The sequence below is a fragment of the Apteryx mantelli genome, chromosome 4, assembly GCF_036417845.1.
Source record: "Apteryx mantelli isolate bAptMan1 chromosome 4, bAptMan1.hap1, whole genome shotgun sequence".
In the NCBI taxonomy this organism is placed as follows: domain Eukaryota; kingdom Metazoa; phylum Chordata; class Aves; order Apterygiformes; family Apterygidae; genus Apteryx; species Apteryx mantelli.
The window spans coordinates 80,189,020-80,205,959 of record NC_089981.1 but is presented as its reverse complement, the minus strand read 5'-3'; the positions used below and the strand labels follow the sequence as shown (position 1 = coordinate 80,205,959).

The following is a 16,940-nucleotide window of genomic DNA, read 5'->3' as shown; positions in this document are numbered from 1 at the left end:
GGCCTGATCCTGCAAAGACCTTCGTAGCTTGACTTTACATACACTGGAGGTTACACTGACTTTACTGGGATCTAGAGTACTGTAGCTAAGTCTTTGCATGATCAGGGCCTTCAACAAGAGCCAGGGTACAACAGGAGGAAGAAGCACCTCCACCACTGACACGGTGTGAAGGAAGATTACAGCAATAGCTTTTTCTAATAGGGTGGAGGTTTTTTTGGTTCGTCTTTTTTTCACTTAAGGAAAAAGATTTTTAACTGTTCAGTAAAATGGTGATAAGAAGCTATGTTCTAATTCTGGATTCCAACCAGAATTGCTTAATTGTGAAGCATTATTCTATTGAAGAGGAACTATAAAAACAGTTTGGGCCCTCACCATCCCCACAAAAGAAAGGAAAGGTGTCAATTACTTTGACTTCTTTTATTCTAAATTCTGAAATATTTTCATTATTGGAAAAAAAAAAAACCCTGAAAATTCATACCTTTAAACATACTCAAATTCTGGTGAATTGTTTGGAAAAGACTTCTGCTCATTTCTTCCATAGCTTGGTTTTATCATATAGCTGATGTTTAATTAGGAATATGCAGTTATTTGACAGCTAGAAACTTGTGGTGTTCACAGGCTTGTTTACATAATGGACTCCACGTGCATTTGCTGTAATATATTACAAGAAATTTTTTTTGAGGTCCAAACTCACTATTGGCTTAAATGAGCACAGATCTGTTGAAGGAGCTGCAAGTGCCATTGTTTTTACCAGCAATTAGTTTGAACTTACAACTATCACTGAAAAATCTTCAGGATCATAAGCTTTACTTAAAGGTTACAAATGGAGCAAATCCTGCTTGGACATCTTCCTTTGACCTGCTCTGATTCTGCCCTCCTGTTCTCATTAAATAATCTCTGTAATGGATGCAGAGCTGCTCTTAAGTAATAATTCTAAGTAAGTGCTGTGCTTTGACCTGCTTATCGGGATGTCATTGTATAGATAATTTAATATAGTTTTCACAGATAACTACAGAACAAAGAACCAGCAGTGGCTCAAAGTAACCCAGTTCTCAGCAAACTCTTGATGGCAGTGGAAAGACAATGCCAAATGCCATTTCCTTGAAGGCCAAGCTAAGAATGCAGAGAAATAAAATCCCTGGCCCTGTGAAAAGGGTTTTTCTCTTCAGATGCAAATGGCAGTAGCTGAAAGACCAGAGTGAGATGTGGACACCTGCTGCAGCATCTGAAGAAATCAGCCTGCCTGGGGTATCAGCGGGTAAGGCTCCCTGTGTAACACCAGGGTAGCTTGTTTGTTCCCTAGTCCTAAATCTCAAAATGATTTTGTTCCTTCGGTAAAATAGCAGCGTGGGCTGGAGGAGGCTGGCTGCTCGCTGCTAGCCTGGGTTACAGGCTCTTGATGGAAACATGGAGGTTGCAAAGCTGCTGGGTAAACGTGTTTGGTAGTCAGATTTTTGTAGCCTGGGCTCTAATCTGAGAGCAGGCAAAATGCTGTAATGAGAGTGAAAGGACTGATACTTGGGTGATGTGTTCTGAGCCTGGAAAAAAGAGAAAAGGGCAGACTTGTAAACATGATAGCGTTAGTACTGCAGGTCAGCCCTGGGTGGGTTATGCAGTTCTGCTGGAAATGGTGGGGCTCTGCCCACCTCCGCTAGTGGGGCATCTGATTTCAGCTGCAACGGGGCTGTGCTGCCCCCCGGGATCTTGGGAACTGAATCTGCAGTGCGTCTATTCTAAACTGATCTTTGCTTTTGTTAAACAATTCTCAATATGCTCGTAACAATGCTGCTGTTAAAAGTTATCAGTGATTTAATTCTTGGTTTAACTCCTAACTTAGTCCAGCAAAGTTCTCAGTAAATGGATTACAAGTCCTATAAAGCAAAGCAAAAAAAAGCTTTAGCCTGAACATTAGTCTAGACACAGTGAGTTACCATATAAAGGCATAATTCTTAAATGTAATAATCTCTTCCACTTGATTCATGTTTCAGCACAGTATCACACCATAGACTCAACATATAGAATTTTACATTGACAACTATGTACAAAACTATGATACAAAGTTATTACAAAACTTAATTGAGAAAAAAAACTCTGAATTTTTAAAACACAATACTGCACATTCCCAGTTTTAAAGCAACAATAACATGTAACTACCTGTTCTGCAGCTTGAACACAAAGACTTTTGAGTGCAAGCAGCTGAGCATGATATTCAAACCCAGAGATTTACTGAAGGATGAGCTGAAAATGTAGCTAATAGAGACCCCTGAAAAACCTCTTTCTGCTACTTTAATAACAGGAACTTGGGCCCTGATTCTTCAAAGGTTTATGCATGTATCTGTATGTGAGACTACTGCAAGACTACTGACATGCTTACACTTAATTGCACATAAGCATAGGCGGGAACCAAACATTGTTTAACTGGCTGTATGTTTAATAAAATACATATACATTATTTCTAAGACTGATCTCCCTTGCTTTAAACGATTGGGAGGGAAAATAAATTTGTCTGAACTGTGTCTTGGATCTGCTCCAATATAAATTGTCAGCGGGCGATGAGGGAGCAACTTCCACCGGTGACAGTACAACAAGTGCTTAATTCATATCCTTAATTTAGTCGAGGCACTGCTATTTTAAAAATTCCTCAGAGGGCTAAATGCTGCAGTGCTCTCTTGGGCCACGCTCAACTATCGTTTCAAGAGGAGCCTGCCCTAAGAGCAAGCTGAAAGATTTGGCTTGAAGAAGAGTTTGTTCGAGGTCTGACCCTTGCAACCCTCCGCACACAGAGTCCCCGCATCTCGATGGGTGGGTGCAGAGCGCTCACAGCACCAGGCCTTGGCAGAGGTCACGTAAGGCACGGGCTGAAGGTGCTCAAGTCTCCAGGGAGGTTCTTTGGGCCTTCAGGAAGGGAGTAAAAGCCTGCGTGAGGAGAAGCTTTGCATCCGGTTACAGCAAACGTGACCGCGAGTGGCGTTTGGGTACTGCAGGACTTTGCTTCCGAGAGACTGGCAGCACTGGGGGAGTTTGTTAGCATTTCACTGGGTCTCGATTATTTCTTCTGCCTTGCTGTGACACCTGCAGGAGGAGAGGGAAATACAAAGTATTCACAACTGTAAAATGAAGCTGTGTGGTTTTGCATGTGTGTGTATCTAATGGCCAGGGTGCTACTAGGGAAACCAGCATCAGATAAGTTAAAAACTGGTAGATCTAAATTTTTTTTTACTTAAAAGCCTCACGTACTTTTAGGGAACTGATTCTAATGTTCAAGAATTTAGCTAACTGCTTTGCAGCTAGGCACTCGTTCAATCCAGTAAGCGAATCTTGCATTTTCCAAGCAGAATGTTGCAATATGCTTCTACATTTTAAATTACTAAACTTACTAAATTTAGAAGATGATTCTGTTGTCTGTGAAAGAGGAACTGGCATTTTTTTGCCAATGGTTTAGGCAGGGGTGTCGTCGTAAACCATTGCGAAATGGAATTCTTATTTGTCATTTCACGTGGATGTAGGGCATCTGCCCAGCTTGTTTGTACGTTGTAAGGGCGAGCACAGCTGGGCCCTGGCTGGAGGGAAGAGAGATTCACAGGGCACAAAGGAAATTTCCTGCTGAGCCAAATGTAGAAAAATTGCAGTGCTGAGTTCAGCCCTGCTCCTGTGCCTGTGTGTAGTCTCCCAGGTGCCCAGAGGTGTTCCTTGAGGGAGTTAGGACTGCCAGAAGACGAGGTTGTATACTGTCATTTTTAAGGTCCTCTCCTACATAATAACTGAAGGAAATACTATTTCTAATGACAGACATGAAGGCAAAGACCATACAGAAAGACGAGCGTCAGCCTGATTACATTCCCATGGTCCATTAGAACACAGCCTGCAGATGACACTGAGCCTGCAGAAGGGGAGGTTGTGGGATAATGGTCTATGATCATCTGTGATCATCCCTGCCAGGGGTAAACAGCGGATGCAAAGGATGATTTGCAGTCTGATGCCCATGCCGGTGAGGCAATGCCCAGGGTGAGGTGGAGGTCTCACCACTTGACATTGCTCCACCCAAAATGACGCCTGGGGCAAGGCGAGAGTCTTGCAGCCTGGTGTTGTTGCTAAGGGCAAAAAAGAAAAAGGCCAGCAGCCAATGACACCCTCTGCTGAGCTCCACAAGGACCAGTCATCCCACAGTGTTTGACTCAGCCCCACCTTGTCAAGATTACAAATTCAGCGCATAAACCTGCCTCCGTTTTGAGGAGGACGAGAACACCAACCTACGGATGGGTTGACGGGCCTGGACCTCTCTCCTCCCCAAAACAGGGATGCCTTTTTGGTAAGGTTTGTGCCTCCGACAACGTCAGACGTTACCCCGGGAAAAATACCATTGTTGAAAGCGCTTATTATCAGTTTGAGCTCAAAAAGTAAATTTGTTGCATTGAGTGCATTTATCACCAGCAATCCTGAACCTGTTGGATCTGTCACTTTAATAAATTGTTTATTTTGTTCAACTTTGCGAACCTGACTCAGTGAAAGTCCTTTTGAGGAGGGCTCTGGCAGGCAAATGTTGATTACCAAATAAGGGAGGGCCTTTCCATACCCTTTCCCTCCCTTCATGCAACAGTAACAGAGGTGAAACATCTGGTTCTCTGGAATTAAACTAAAACAAACAAAAAAAGGATTCTCAAACTCCGCAGTCTCTTTGCAGGAAGATACTGATCCCCTCCCTTTTTTAATATACATGTGCAAATGACATAAAGGTGGGAGGAGAGGAAAAAGGGAATTGCAGATTTGAAGGGGCTGCTCGTCCCTGTCCTCCCAGTGCTGGAGCACTCGAGGGCACTGCCGGCAGGATACGGCTGCAGCTGGGCATCGCATTTCCAGGATGTGCTTAAACTCCTGCCTTCCTGCCTGAAGTTACTCAGCCACTTCATAAAGGTACTGGTTTTCAATGCATCCCTCTCTGTTGCTTTCCTATGTCTTCAAAGGAGAATTCAAAGCAACTTGTGTCTTTGCTTTGTTTTGTTTTCAAATATGATTCTTTTTCAAGCCTGCATGGAATCCCTCTGCATAAAACATACATATTCAATGTTATACCTAACTCACAGTTTCAGCTTCCCTCCCTGTCTAGCACGATCACTGGTCCAGGCTTGCTTCTTCCCTCTGCCTCATGGCTACTATTTTCTGCTCTTGCTGTAAATCTTCATTAGGATTCTTAAAGAAAACAACTTCCCTTTCCCTCTTGATGTAAATCTGTGGTGTGGCACGAAAGGGGCCAAGAGGAGGCCAGGAGTAGCCTGGAATGCAACTACCCACGACAGAGCTGATTTTCTGTTGCCAGAGATCAGGCTGCAAGTGCAGGACAAAATTAACCCTACGCGGAAATCCCGCCGGGCTTCGTCCGTTCCAGTCTCCCAAGAGAGGGGACGGAGGCAGGGAGGCCTCAGGCTGCAAGGGAGCAGCGTGGCCCTGCTTGGCTCACGTACCCAGACACGGGGGATGCCGAGGACTAAACACATTCCTTTCGTGAAATGAGACCGTGAGAGATTTGGCATCATTGATTCATTTCATAAGAGATGCTCATCAGAATGGAAAGGGCAACAAGTAACTATGCAATTTCAGTACAGTGGACGTTTTGTTTCTGTTTCTTGCTTTTTCTTTCCACTTGCTATAAATTCAGGCAAACTTTCATAAAAGTCTTGTGGGCGGGACTCCCAAAGTTTTCTTGTGATGAGCAACTGTATGTTCCCAACATCAGTGAAGGATGCAAGGGATGTGATACACATGTTCTTATTTGAAACTGAGTTTACAAGTTTTGCTCCAATTAACTCCTTTGTGTGTCAAAACAGGATTCTGACATTGAATCTGGCTTTGAGTTGGAGCTGGTATCTTGCCCCAAAGAGTATTTCTCCCCAGATCCACTGTTTTATTCCATATACCACATGCTCATACTTAAACAGTGCTGTAGAAAGTGGCTACCCTGAAAGCAAACCAAACGTTTTTTGCAAGAAGCATGTACTGAAATTGCATTTTTTTACAATTTTTGAGACAATAACTGGATCAAAGCAAAGACTTTGTTTATCACATGAAGCTGGATTCACTTGGTTAGAATAATAACTTTTAATTATCTGCAGGGAAAGGCAGGTTGGCTGCTGCTGACACAGAAGACAGACGTGGGATATGACCCTGCGTCGTGGGGAGAGCAGCACTGACTCCACTCAACGCAAGATCAACCCCTTGGAGAGTAAGAATCAGAGCAACAAATTTGTTTTAAATGTATTTCTGATTAGACACAAAGACAAAAAGCGTAGCTGATATGCCAAGTACTGATTAAGTTTGTAAAGTCCCAATGCTATGGTTAGTTTACAAAAAAATGCCTTTGCAAGTTTACATACCTCATTGTACCACACAACCTTTTTTTGTTTTATTATCTCCAGTATCAGTGTCAACCTCTGCTTTTAAATGAAAGAGAGACACTAAATATAAGTGATCATGGCAAGGCAAATGTAACAACAGGAAACTTCTTAGGATAAGCCCATTATCTAGGAGCAGAGAGGTTCTTAAAATGCAATCCCTGGGTGCTAGGGAGCCCCATGGCTTTTGTGGAGGGGTCTGTTCCTTAAGCCAGAAATATTCATTACAGATGTCAGAAAAGCATTGAGGGCTGGGAGTGTGGAGTGTTCCCTTTGCTGCAGCTTCTTCTATTACCTCCCGGGAAGGGCAGGGCAAGGAATTCCCCCCATCCTCAGCCTCTCCACTTCTGCTGCTTTTGGGAATGGAGAAGCTATGGGGCAGGGAGAGCACCTGAAACTGTCAGGGAACGGGGAATCTGGGCCAGGCGGGAAATAAGAGATCCAGGAGAAATTTATCCCCATTCCAGAAAAGTCTCCGGAGAATGAAAGTTTGGGAACCACTGCTCTGGGAAACCACTTCTGTTTTGTGGCTTGTTTTTAAGTAGGGGAAACTGGCCTGTTTAGAAACATGAATGATTACGGCCCTGAGGCATGGCAGCAACATAGGCGTAAGCCCCTTTGTGGTAGATGCTCAGATCATGTTATCTTCCTCAGCGGTGGGTATTCAAACCCTCCTTTCCTTTCTCCTCCACCTTCTTTGGAAGGAAAAATTCCTTCTTCCACCACTTGCCTGCCCATTTGCTTGACCCCAGGACCTGGGTGGGCTCCATCTTTCCCATGGGCAGTGGTTCCTGCTGGGAGGCAGCAAGGAGCACAGAGAAGGGGCGACCCGCTCGCTCCTGAATGAGTGGGCAGCCCAGGACAAGGGATCGATTCAGCCTGCTGAACACAGTTCTTTGTGCAAGCATCAGCGAGACGCTATTTTTACTTGTTGGCTTTGTACCCCCATCCTGCAGCTCAAAGGCCTGATGTTAAGAAGGAGCTCCCTGAAGTACACTTGGGGCATGTTTTCCAGTTATTGCAGGCAAAAAGCTCTTGCAACAAGGCTTATGAGGGGAAAAAAAATCACAGCAGTGCTTATGTTGCTGGCTTTATGTGTTTATAAATAGTAGAGAGGGGGTGATCGCTGATTAAGCACCCAGTATTAACTGCTCTTAATCACTGCTCTGGAGTCTAATGGAGCTCTTGCTTGCACATAACCATGGCTTGTAGCTGTCTTTAGCGCATTTGACAGATGTGCTTATTGCCATCTTTACTGCATATGTGTAATGGGCTTTTTAATTATTGATTCATCATTACTCTTTTATAAACAACTTAAAAATGTCAGGAGAATGAACAGTGCTTGTGTTTTCTTTTTAAACCTTTCTCAGATAAAAAATAACAACTCCATTAAACAGAGTTGCTCCAGGGGCAGGGGGCCTCCTATGGACAGCACTGGACCTCTAAGTGGGGAGGAAGAGATATATACAAACATACAAGGAAGTCTCCTTGATTTAACTCAGTTCCAGAACGCTATATAAAAAATAGGCTACCTGTATAGCTTTTGCTGTGCCTCTTCTTCTTTTTCCGTTTCCCAGACGTTCTTTGCTTTTCCCTGTCACTGTAAGTTTGTCCAGGGGGAAGTGTTGCTGAACAGGAAGAATCGGTGGCTGGCTCCTCTGAGAAGGACTTCTCTTGAGAGGTGTCCAACAGTGAGTCTGTACCAGGGTCTTCATTTTCCTTCGCCATCTCTTTTGACTCTGCCTGATGAGCCTCATCAAAGGGAGTGGACTGAGCACTGCCAGGATCTACTCCTTTCTCGCTTAGCTGGGGATTGCTTGGATGGATTATCTGCTCGTTAGCTGGCCTGATGCTCTGTGAGCCATCAGGATGGGATTCATTGTCCTGGTCTTCTGAGATGGACCCATTGAGCTGGTCTCTCAAAACAGTACTCAGACTGCTGCTCGCAAACTTTATCCCAGTGCCTATACTGGTGGCAGAGAAGGTGATGGTGCCACTCTTTGTGCTCTCCTGGAGGCTTGCCAAGCTGTCTGCCTGCTGCATGCCTGCTCCCTGCTTTGGCTGACCAGCCCCATCAACTTCTGTCAAGCTTACAGATGGGCCTTCAGTTTGGCACTCTGGTGGCAAATTTCCTTCAGCGTTTTCTTTAGGTAATGCCTGGTTTGAAGCTGAGTCATTTGTAACATCTTTACCTGCCTCTGTTTGGGCAGTGTCTGAGGGGGGAGTGCTTTCTGAGGGACGACCATTGCTGCTTTGCTTTTTCTCATCACTGATTTGTTTTCCTGCTGCTTGTGGATCTTTAATGCTCCTTCCTTTAAACAAAAAACACATGATCAGGCACAGCTGCAGAATTACACTTGAAATCAACCAAGGTGTTTCTGTCACTGGGATACAAGCTTGCAGCTGCCTGCACAGGGAACGTTGAACCTAAAGCAGCTATGCATAGGCAGGACCATTTTATCGTATAGCCAAAGATGAACTGCTTCCTTAGCACAGCGACACCCCCTCTTACACCCTATGTGGTCACCTCAGTTGGACTCCAGGGCTCCAGCACAGCAAAGCGCCTGCTCCATTTTCAGCAGGTGTTTATGTGTCATTGCTGCCAACTGGCTGGTTTCCATGGAAGTCAATGGAGCTGCAAGAGGGGTGCCTGAAAGCCTACAGCAGGAAAAGGGAACCAGTCTGCAAGATCCTGAACCAGCTGGGACTGCTGGCTTGATTTGCAAGAGCACTTCAAACACCCTCTCCCTGTCCCCATCACTGAGGCCTCTTCCATCCTAATCCTGCCCTTGCAGAGCATCCCAGGATAGCCACAGATCAGGCCCTATGGTGGGCCAGTGCCCTTCTCCTCATCTAATGAGCACTAAGTGTTGGCGCTGAGATCATGAGCCAAAAAAAAGCTGAAGCCCTCTTGGGCTGTCTCCTAACAAGTACCTAAAAGTCTTGGGATTTGGATTCTTTTGCAAATGGGGTTTTGTAGTCCTTTTTTTAAAGGTTCCTTTAGACACCCAAATGTGGACTTGTGGCATGGTGCAGTGATTTCCAGAGCAGTAACAAGCTGTGTTAATGAGACTCAGTGGCACAGGGGACCTCGTGTGGAGATGACACCAGTGTGGGTCTAGAAGCATCAGAGCCCCATCAGCATGGTACGGTGGCTGAGCCATGGGCCGTGCCTCTCAGAGGGTTTATCAGTGTGGGCACAAGGCCATGCTATGATGAATGTATTGCTGCTAATTCAGGAGCAGGCCTGGCTGGCAACAGCACAGGGCGCTCTGCTCTGCTTCTCCATTGCACTGGCTGCAGAGCCTTCTTAAACAAAATGCCCCAAATGCAAATGCTGGAAACTTCTTGCATGTGTGTTTGGCTTAGGCTTAGAGGCAGATGGGAATGAATAGCTGCAGGTAAAGTCAAGTCTGTGTCCTTACCAGGCTGGCTCTCCTCTGGGCTCTCTGCTGGCAAGGTTTTAGGAAGCGCGTCTGCCTCGCTTCTGTTCTTTGTCTTCCTCAGCGTGAACCCTTTCCTTATGTCGGCCAGCAGTGCATCGATGATGCACACGTCCTCCTGCTTCACCACTCCCTTTTTAACTGGCATAGAGAGATGAGTGTTAACAACATGTCCCATGAGCCAGGGCAGAAGGCCTCTGACTCTGCCCTGCCCATGGGCAGGTGCAGCGATGCTATCCTGCCTGCTACCTGCTGCCCTGGTGCGAATGACAACGGGGCAAAAGCGCCGAGGCGAAACCCGGCTATGGACCAGCCCCTGAGACAGGGCCATAGGTCCTGCAGGAAGAAACCACAACCAAGCTCCAAGGTTCAGAAGACCTAGGGTGCACTTTGGCTCTGTCCCTTACCTGAATGCCTTGGGCTGCTGCTCAGGACATGCCACAGCAGCCACTGCAGCTTGTCTGAGCTGAAGTGAGAGGATCTAGCCCAAAGCCCCAGCCACTACAGACTGGTGCATACTCTTCCCTGACCTGTGCCTAGTGATGTCTACTGTGTCAAGACCTTGAAACACATCCTATTTGCTATCCATACTGGTGAGGCTGTTTTTCTTTCTTTCTTTCTTTTTTTTTTTTTTGGATGGGGACAAAATGATCTCGATTTTTCTTTCCTCTTAGCTTCTTTCAGTTTTACTTTTCAGATGTGCCTTTCATTTTCAGCCACAGAAAGGTAGATTTAAGTTATCTGCAATATTTTTGGAACTTCTGCATTCTCTAGTAAACTGGGGTGAGACTACTTAAGATCTTTGGGGATTTGGGGGGAAAAAAGTCAAGTGTCTCCTGTTAGATCTGGGATTCAAAAGCTTTGTTAGAAACTGAAAAAGTTTCAATCTGAGATTTTTCCTCCCCTGTTCAGTCAGAAACATAAAATTAAATTCTTGGCCCAGCTGTAACTGTGGAAAGGCAATCCTTAGCTATGGCTGTAAGACACCTAAAAGCCTTCAGTGAGCCAGCACCTGGAAATGCACAAAATAAACTACCACTCCTGGTCCATTAAAACAAGAACAGAAAAAAGCTCCTATCAGCTCTCCCGGACACTTTGGGATAACATGTCCATTTTTCTTTAATGAAACCCTTTCAGATACTTACTGACTTTTCCATTTTCTCCCTTCTGTCTCTTAGCCTCTTCTTCTTCCAGTTGTTTCTTCCTCTTCTCTGCTTTTGCAGCTTGCTCCTTTCTGTCCTTGTTTTCCTGCAGTTAAGTAACAGGGGGCATGAGAAGGTTGGCTAAATATCTGGTAGAAAAGCCAATGAAGAGAAAGATGATCTCCTCAGTAAATAAAAATGGGTCCTAAGATTACGTACTGTCTTTCCACGAGGGTGAGAGGGAGACTGCTGGCTTGTCCAGGACTCTACCCATTCCTAATAGCAGGTGGCAGCAGCGATCTGCCTAATGCAGCTACCAAAGCGCAAATCCTCTGAATAGCTGAGGCAAATGTGGAAGCTACTGAAGCCATGATTTACTCCAGACTTGTGGCCTTTTTACCACATCCCCTTTTTACATCTCCCTTCTAAGCCTGTTTGCTCAGGTTGGAGGTAAGCATTAAGTTTTATAATCCTGATACTCTAAAACCTATGCACTTGATTCCAAAACAACTTTGTGAATCTGGAGCCAAAGTAGCATGAAAAATCATCTATCTCCAGAGTCTGGCTCTGAAATGCTGTTGTGAATCTGGACCTTCCTGAGCAAAGGCAATAGAGCTGGTTCTGGCTCTGCCATTCAAGCCCGGGGCACCACCTTGAGAATGTAACCACGGGTCTCTCCTGTCACAGGGTTAATACAAGGCAGAGAGAGGCTCTAGCAGGAAGGAGTCAATGGGGAATACTCTGCTGGAGTCTGTCCGTCTACACCCAGCCTGATGCTATGCAGATGCCATGGGGCTCAGACACCCATTCACCGGGTGACCTAATGCCACCTACTGAAAGGAGGGAGCCGCAAGCAGCACCCTTTCCCTGCAGGGCCCAGGTGCCCATCCCACCCCCATCTATCTGAGCAGAGGCAGGCACCAGTCCTGGGGTTGCTCAGCACCGTGTGCACAAATGCCAACCTTCAGGGCTCGGATGAAGAGATCTCTGAAGGTCTTCATGGTGCTAAATATGTCCTCTAAGGACAACTTGCTTGGGTCTTCACAGAGATAATTTGCAAGTTCTTCTCTCTTCCTTTCAATAGTTTCGAATTCCTCTTCCAGCTTTCTGGAGGCATCAATGCTATCCTGAAATGCATTTAGTATACACAGTAAAATGTTATCCAGAGGATACTGAGTGAAGGGCAATTAAATAAATAAGGATGACAATGTAAGAACTTAGAGCAGGGGTCTAGGGCCCTGCTTTTTAATGGTAGCAGATCTTATGCAGCGTGAAGAAACTGAGATGGCCTTCGCTGCTAGTAACTGAGTTGTGCCAGTTTACAGGGGTGGCACTAGGAGGACATGGAAAGCTTAATGCAAAGCTTAATCCCAAGAGAAGGGATTTCCTCTGGTGATTCACACTGATGGTGAACATGTTGGCTCAGATGGAGTGAGGAGTTGCACAACAGGGCACAGAGAGCATCCCAGGCAGGGTCCTTAAGAAATGGCCTTACCAAAAGATATCTGGGGCCTGGCGGGAGGTGGCAAATTAACACAAATGGGTTGTGTGCATCACAGCCTACTTCCAAATCTGAAAGCATATCTGGTTGCAAAATTTTTCAGCCTCTCATGAACCTCCTCAGCTACATATGTACAGAGCACTGGCTCTGTGTGTGTATGTGTGTGTTCAAGGTGGAAGATACAAGGGGATTCCATTCACTGACCTGGATAGGTTTCTCATACTGTTTTTTCACATCGTCATTTGATGATGAGATCTTTCGCTGAAGCTCCAGCAACTTCTTTAAATTGGCACTGGACTCCGAGCGTATAATATCAAGATTAATTCTGAAAAAACACAGAACTCCCCCATTAGTTCATTCCATAATATCCTCAGCTGACTGAAGAAAGAACTTGTCTGAGCTGGTGGCTTGGTTGTCCCTTTCTTTCCCAGCATTTCACTGACTAACTGTAGAGCTGTCTGAATCTTGAGCTCTGAACTCTTTATGCAGCCCGAGCTCATAAAAATGATACTTCCTCCATGGTACTTATGAAAAGAGGGACAGGTCTACCTACAATTTCATGTATTGAGTAGATGGATGCCAAAAAAAGTCCACCCATTCAAAGGGTTATTCTCCACCTCCATGCTCCCCTCAGTGCTTGGCATTAGCTTAGTTTCTCATAACATGCTGGTTAAAGACACTTCAGAAGTGATTCCGGGTAGCTGGACTCAAGAAAATCCTGCTAACGCAAAAGCAGTGCAGTTTTTGGAAAGGCCTGTGAGGCAGTATTAACTGAATGCACTGTGAATTTCACCCCTAAGTGTTGTCAGCTGTAATAGAACTATTGTATATTATAGTGGTTTCAGCATTTATCAGTCAAATCTTTTGGTTAAAACTAAATAAGATGCTATCTCATTAATGTACTACACCAGCTGTGTGTGTCCTAATTTCTGATACATTATTGATGTGCATGGGATTTTTTTATTTTTTTTTTAATTTGAAGGAAATGAGACTGTTTTACCCTGCTGCTTTTGAAACATATTCAAGGTCCTTTGGCAGTTCCAGTAGGTCCGTGTGGCTGTTTTCTACTTCCTGAAGCAGGAGAAAGAAATGTTATTTACTGTATTCCATGAGCTGAGAGAGGAAGCCAGGTGGGAAGAGAAATGAGCAGAAGTGCTGAGGAAGGATACCTGGCCTACATCCTGCTACTGCCCCCCTCTCTGTAGTCTGCTTTGCCTCACAGAGCAAAACAGGACTGCACGTTCAGAGAGGTAAGACATTGCTCCCAGATTATAAAAACGCACATGAGTGCTGAAAGATTAGAAATACTCATTGTTCAAAGCAAAGCTGACCTGCAACTGTGCTCTGTTCTTATCTTACTGGGGATCTATTTTACTTTCTTCTGTTGGCCTACTGTTGGCCATGGCAGGAGGCAGAACTCTGGTTTGATGCAGTCTGACAGTTCCTATGGTCCCAGGAAGACATTAAAAGGGCTTGATTCTTATTTGCCTACTTTACTTTCATGGCTATGCTTGTTGAAGCTACTGTGAGCTAAACAGGGGCTTGACCATTCATAACTGGAATTGAGAGACCTTGACGAATGAGGTTGGCAGAGCAGAACATGGAGAAAAAAAAAAAAAAAAACCCAGCAATACAGAGAATAAGATAAGAAAGCCATGGGGGCTTGGTGGGGATCATGAAAAGGTTGAGTATAGTCTGGCGGAAAAAGCAGAGGCAGTGAAAAGGCAGAAGGGTTTTGGTAGCCACATGTTCTATGATTTGCAGCTGGTGATGGGCACAGAGTGCAGAAATATGAAAAGAGGAAGTTCTAGCAATTGTGGTAAAAGATGGCAGAGGGCAGCAGGACAAAAGTCTTTACACAAGGAGTTCTCTTTAGGCTGAATAGTGCCCACAAGCAGACAAGCAGCTGCTGATAGCCTAAGTGAATTGAGTGCTCTCAACTTGCAACACTAGCTTGCCAGGAAGGATATGAATAAGAGTATGTTACATCAACTGAAAGTAGAGTAGGAGAAATGGTTCATCTATGATAAAATCCTCCCCCTGCCCTATTGCCCAGGACTTGGCAGTGGTACCTCCAGAATATGGTGGAGCAGCGTAATGCGGGTTTGGTTTGCTTTGGTTTCTGTTAGTTTGAGTAAAGTGCTGATTTTAAACCCATCAGCGTCACCCGTGTGACTTCCCTGCAAGACAGAAAGAAAGCAAACATAACTCTTGTGTCCATCCAAATTACAGCCGTAAAGGAGAAGAATCATCCACATATCATAATGACTGGGGAGAGGACAAGACAAAAGAAGTCCTTACATAGTTCAGAAAGTTTCCAACTTTGAGAATCAGTTGACAAAAGAGTGGCAGACGATGACTGTTCAGAAGATCTGAAAAAAAAAAGGACCTTTAACTGAAATCCTCTGTCAAACCAGAATGTTTCCTAAACTGGATTAAAATTGGAATTCTGAATTCCACCAAACCAGTTCTGGATTTTTCAGGTTTGCCCAACGGCCCAGCCGGAAGAGAAACTCACTCTAAATAAACTCAATTTCGCTAGCTGGGCTTCATAAAAGTTTTGATGACCTTTGTTTCTTTCTTTCTTTACATTTGCTCTCTCATTCCTAACAGAAAATAATCTGGAATTGGACTCTTCTTACTGACAGTCATTAACTTGCTACCTTCTGTGGAAGTGTCCCAGATTTATACTGGTATGGGTGAGGATAATTGAGCTAAAATTTTAATCCTAGAAGACTCTGAGAGCCTATTCAACTGTGTAGTGAAGCCAGTTCTGACAGCTCTGTGAATACCTGCCAGCTGATAAAAACAGACACGCTTGCCCTATTCTTGTTCTTGCATGGCCGAGGTGTTTATCAGTGCATGAAGGATACCATCCCTGTCCTTGCTTTTAAGACAGGGTGCTGCAGTGGCACGGTTTCTCATGCAATTAGCTTTGAGGCAGGAACAGCTCCAAGAGGACAAGTGGACTGCTTGGAAGAAACTTTCTGGGGAAGTTTCAATTAATTTCAGCAGGAAATTGTAACTCCAGCTGGAGAAACCCATCATAGGGTGGGACTGGCTTGGTGGAACTGGCTTTTCAGGATGGGTGGCCCTTGACAGTGCCGAGAAGGGGTAGGGGGCTCCCTCTGCTGCTGTCGGAGGGCTGGAACCAGTCCCCAGGCAGGCATCTCTGTGCATCCTTCCCTCAGGCAAAGCCAAAGGAGAAACTTCTAGATGCACAGATCTGAAATCTAGAAATCACTGTAAGTGACATTTACTTCCACTAGGTGGATGATCTTGAGAATGAACCGTTCAAAAAGATTTTATACCTCTTTTCCCCCTGCCAGCTGAATTTTCCATTCTGCTCTCTCCTATCTGCTCAGCTTTAACCAACTCTGCTGAGCGTGACCAGAAGCTTTTGCCACAGGAAGCAGTGACCTATCGTGTAATTGCAGAGACCTATTGTGTAATTGCTCCATGTATTCAGATGCTTCCATTACTACAAAATTTGAGCACCAGCCATTTATAGCCCAAAATAACAAACTTTTTCTCGTCTGGTTCCTTTTGTAGTCAGGGAAAACTAAAGTGTCACTGCTTTCTGGGGGAGGTTAGGGGTATGCTTTTGTGGCAGCAGAGGAAATTGCTGCACGAAGATCTTCACGTGGCAAATAACACTGGATGAATTAGCTGTAACAGGGCCAGTTCTGCTGTCTAAATTCAGCTCCTTTGAAAGGGCTGATGAGCTTCCCACGCTTCACTGTTGAACGTGTTTCAGAGGAATACAGCTGCTGCAGAAGAACAGGACTGAGGGTGAGGGAAAGTGATCTCCAGTCCTACAAAGGGCTTTGACCATCAGTGGGGATACCTAGAGCTGCATCCTGTATGCTGTAGTAAACCAGTGACCAGGCTGCAGCAGGACAGGAGCTGTGGTGCTGGGTAGCCTCATTGCAAAGGTCTGTAAGTAGGAGAGGTTTTCTGGTACATCATTGCAGTTTACTGTTGTAAATAAGATAAATAAGGTCAGCTCATTTACCTTCACAGGCTCTCTGGATGACTCCAGCTTTTGGCTGAATCATGTCCAGCACAACATTGGTCTCTTCACAGATCAGCATACATTCAATCCGCAGCTGGTAGCTAAGGAAGGAGATATTGATTAAACATTTCAAGGTATTGTGATCTTGGCCAGCATGGTGGCCTTCTTCCTACATCTTCTGGAAGTGTGGCAACTCTACAACACTGCTATCAGCCATGTCCACATCAAACCTCTGCCCTGTGGCTTGTGGAGAGAGGCAGTTTTCCATGAGAACCAGTCACTGGGATGTAGTTTCTGTTGAAGCACTAAGATCGGCAGGAAGGAGACTGACCACAGCGTGAGATCTGGCTTTTCCCTTCTCAGCATTGCCTTAGGCTCCCTCATGACTTTCATTAAGTTACATGGCCTCCTTGGGGAGATCTGGCCCTAGGTCTGGGCCAGCTTCTGCTGTTT

The 16,940-nt window shown here is 45.1% G+C and overlaps 1 protein-coding gene and 1 long non-coding RNA gene across 4 annotated transcripts in view; one reads left to right on the top strand and one right to left on the bottom strand.

Annotated features, from left to right (window-relative positions):
- Positions 1-402: 402 nt before the first annotated feature.
- Positions 403-16,940, bottom strand: part of INF2 (inverted formin 2) — a 45,939-nt gene continuing 29,401 nt past the window's right edge. Inside the window, exons 13-22 of one of the 3 annotated variants that reach the window (XM_067295058.1) lie at positions 16,488-16,588; positions 14,774-14,844; positions 14,545-14,652; positions 13,473-13,543; positions 12,677-12,797; positions 11,934-12,098; positions 10,975-11,077; positions 9,812-9,970; positions 7,919-8,698; positions 403-1,538 (exon numbers count right to left, since the gene is read on the bottom strand). In XM_067295058.1, coding sequence (XP_067151159.1) covers positions 1,447-1,538; positions 7,919-8,698; positions 9,812-9,970; positions 10,975-11,077; positions 11,934-12,098; positions 12,677-12,797; positions 13,473-13,543; positions 14,545-14,652; positions 14,774-14,844; positions 16,488-16,588 — 1,771 coding nt within the window. In that variant the 3' untranslated portion in view covers positions 403-1,446. Of the gene's footprint in view, positions 1,539-1,935; positions 3,073-6,230; positions 6,426-7,918; positions 8,699-9,811; positions 9,971-10,974; positions 11,078-11,933; positions 12,099-12,676; positions 12,798-13,472; positions 13,544-14,544; positions 14,653-14,773; positions 14,845-16,487; positions 16,589-16,940 lie in introns of those variants that run through there. The other 2 variants (XM_067295060.1, XM_067295059.1) reach the window with 2 other exon arrangements.
- On the top strand, positions 4,601-16,577 carry LOC136991765 (uncharacterized). The gene is made up of 3 exons (XR_010883967.1): positions 4,601-4,911; positions 6,108-6,217; positions 16,496-16,577. It is a non-coding gene; the product is annotated as an uncharacterized lncRNA (long non-coding RNA).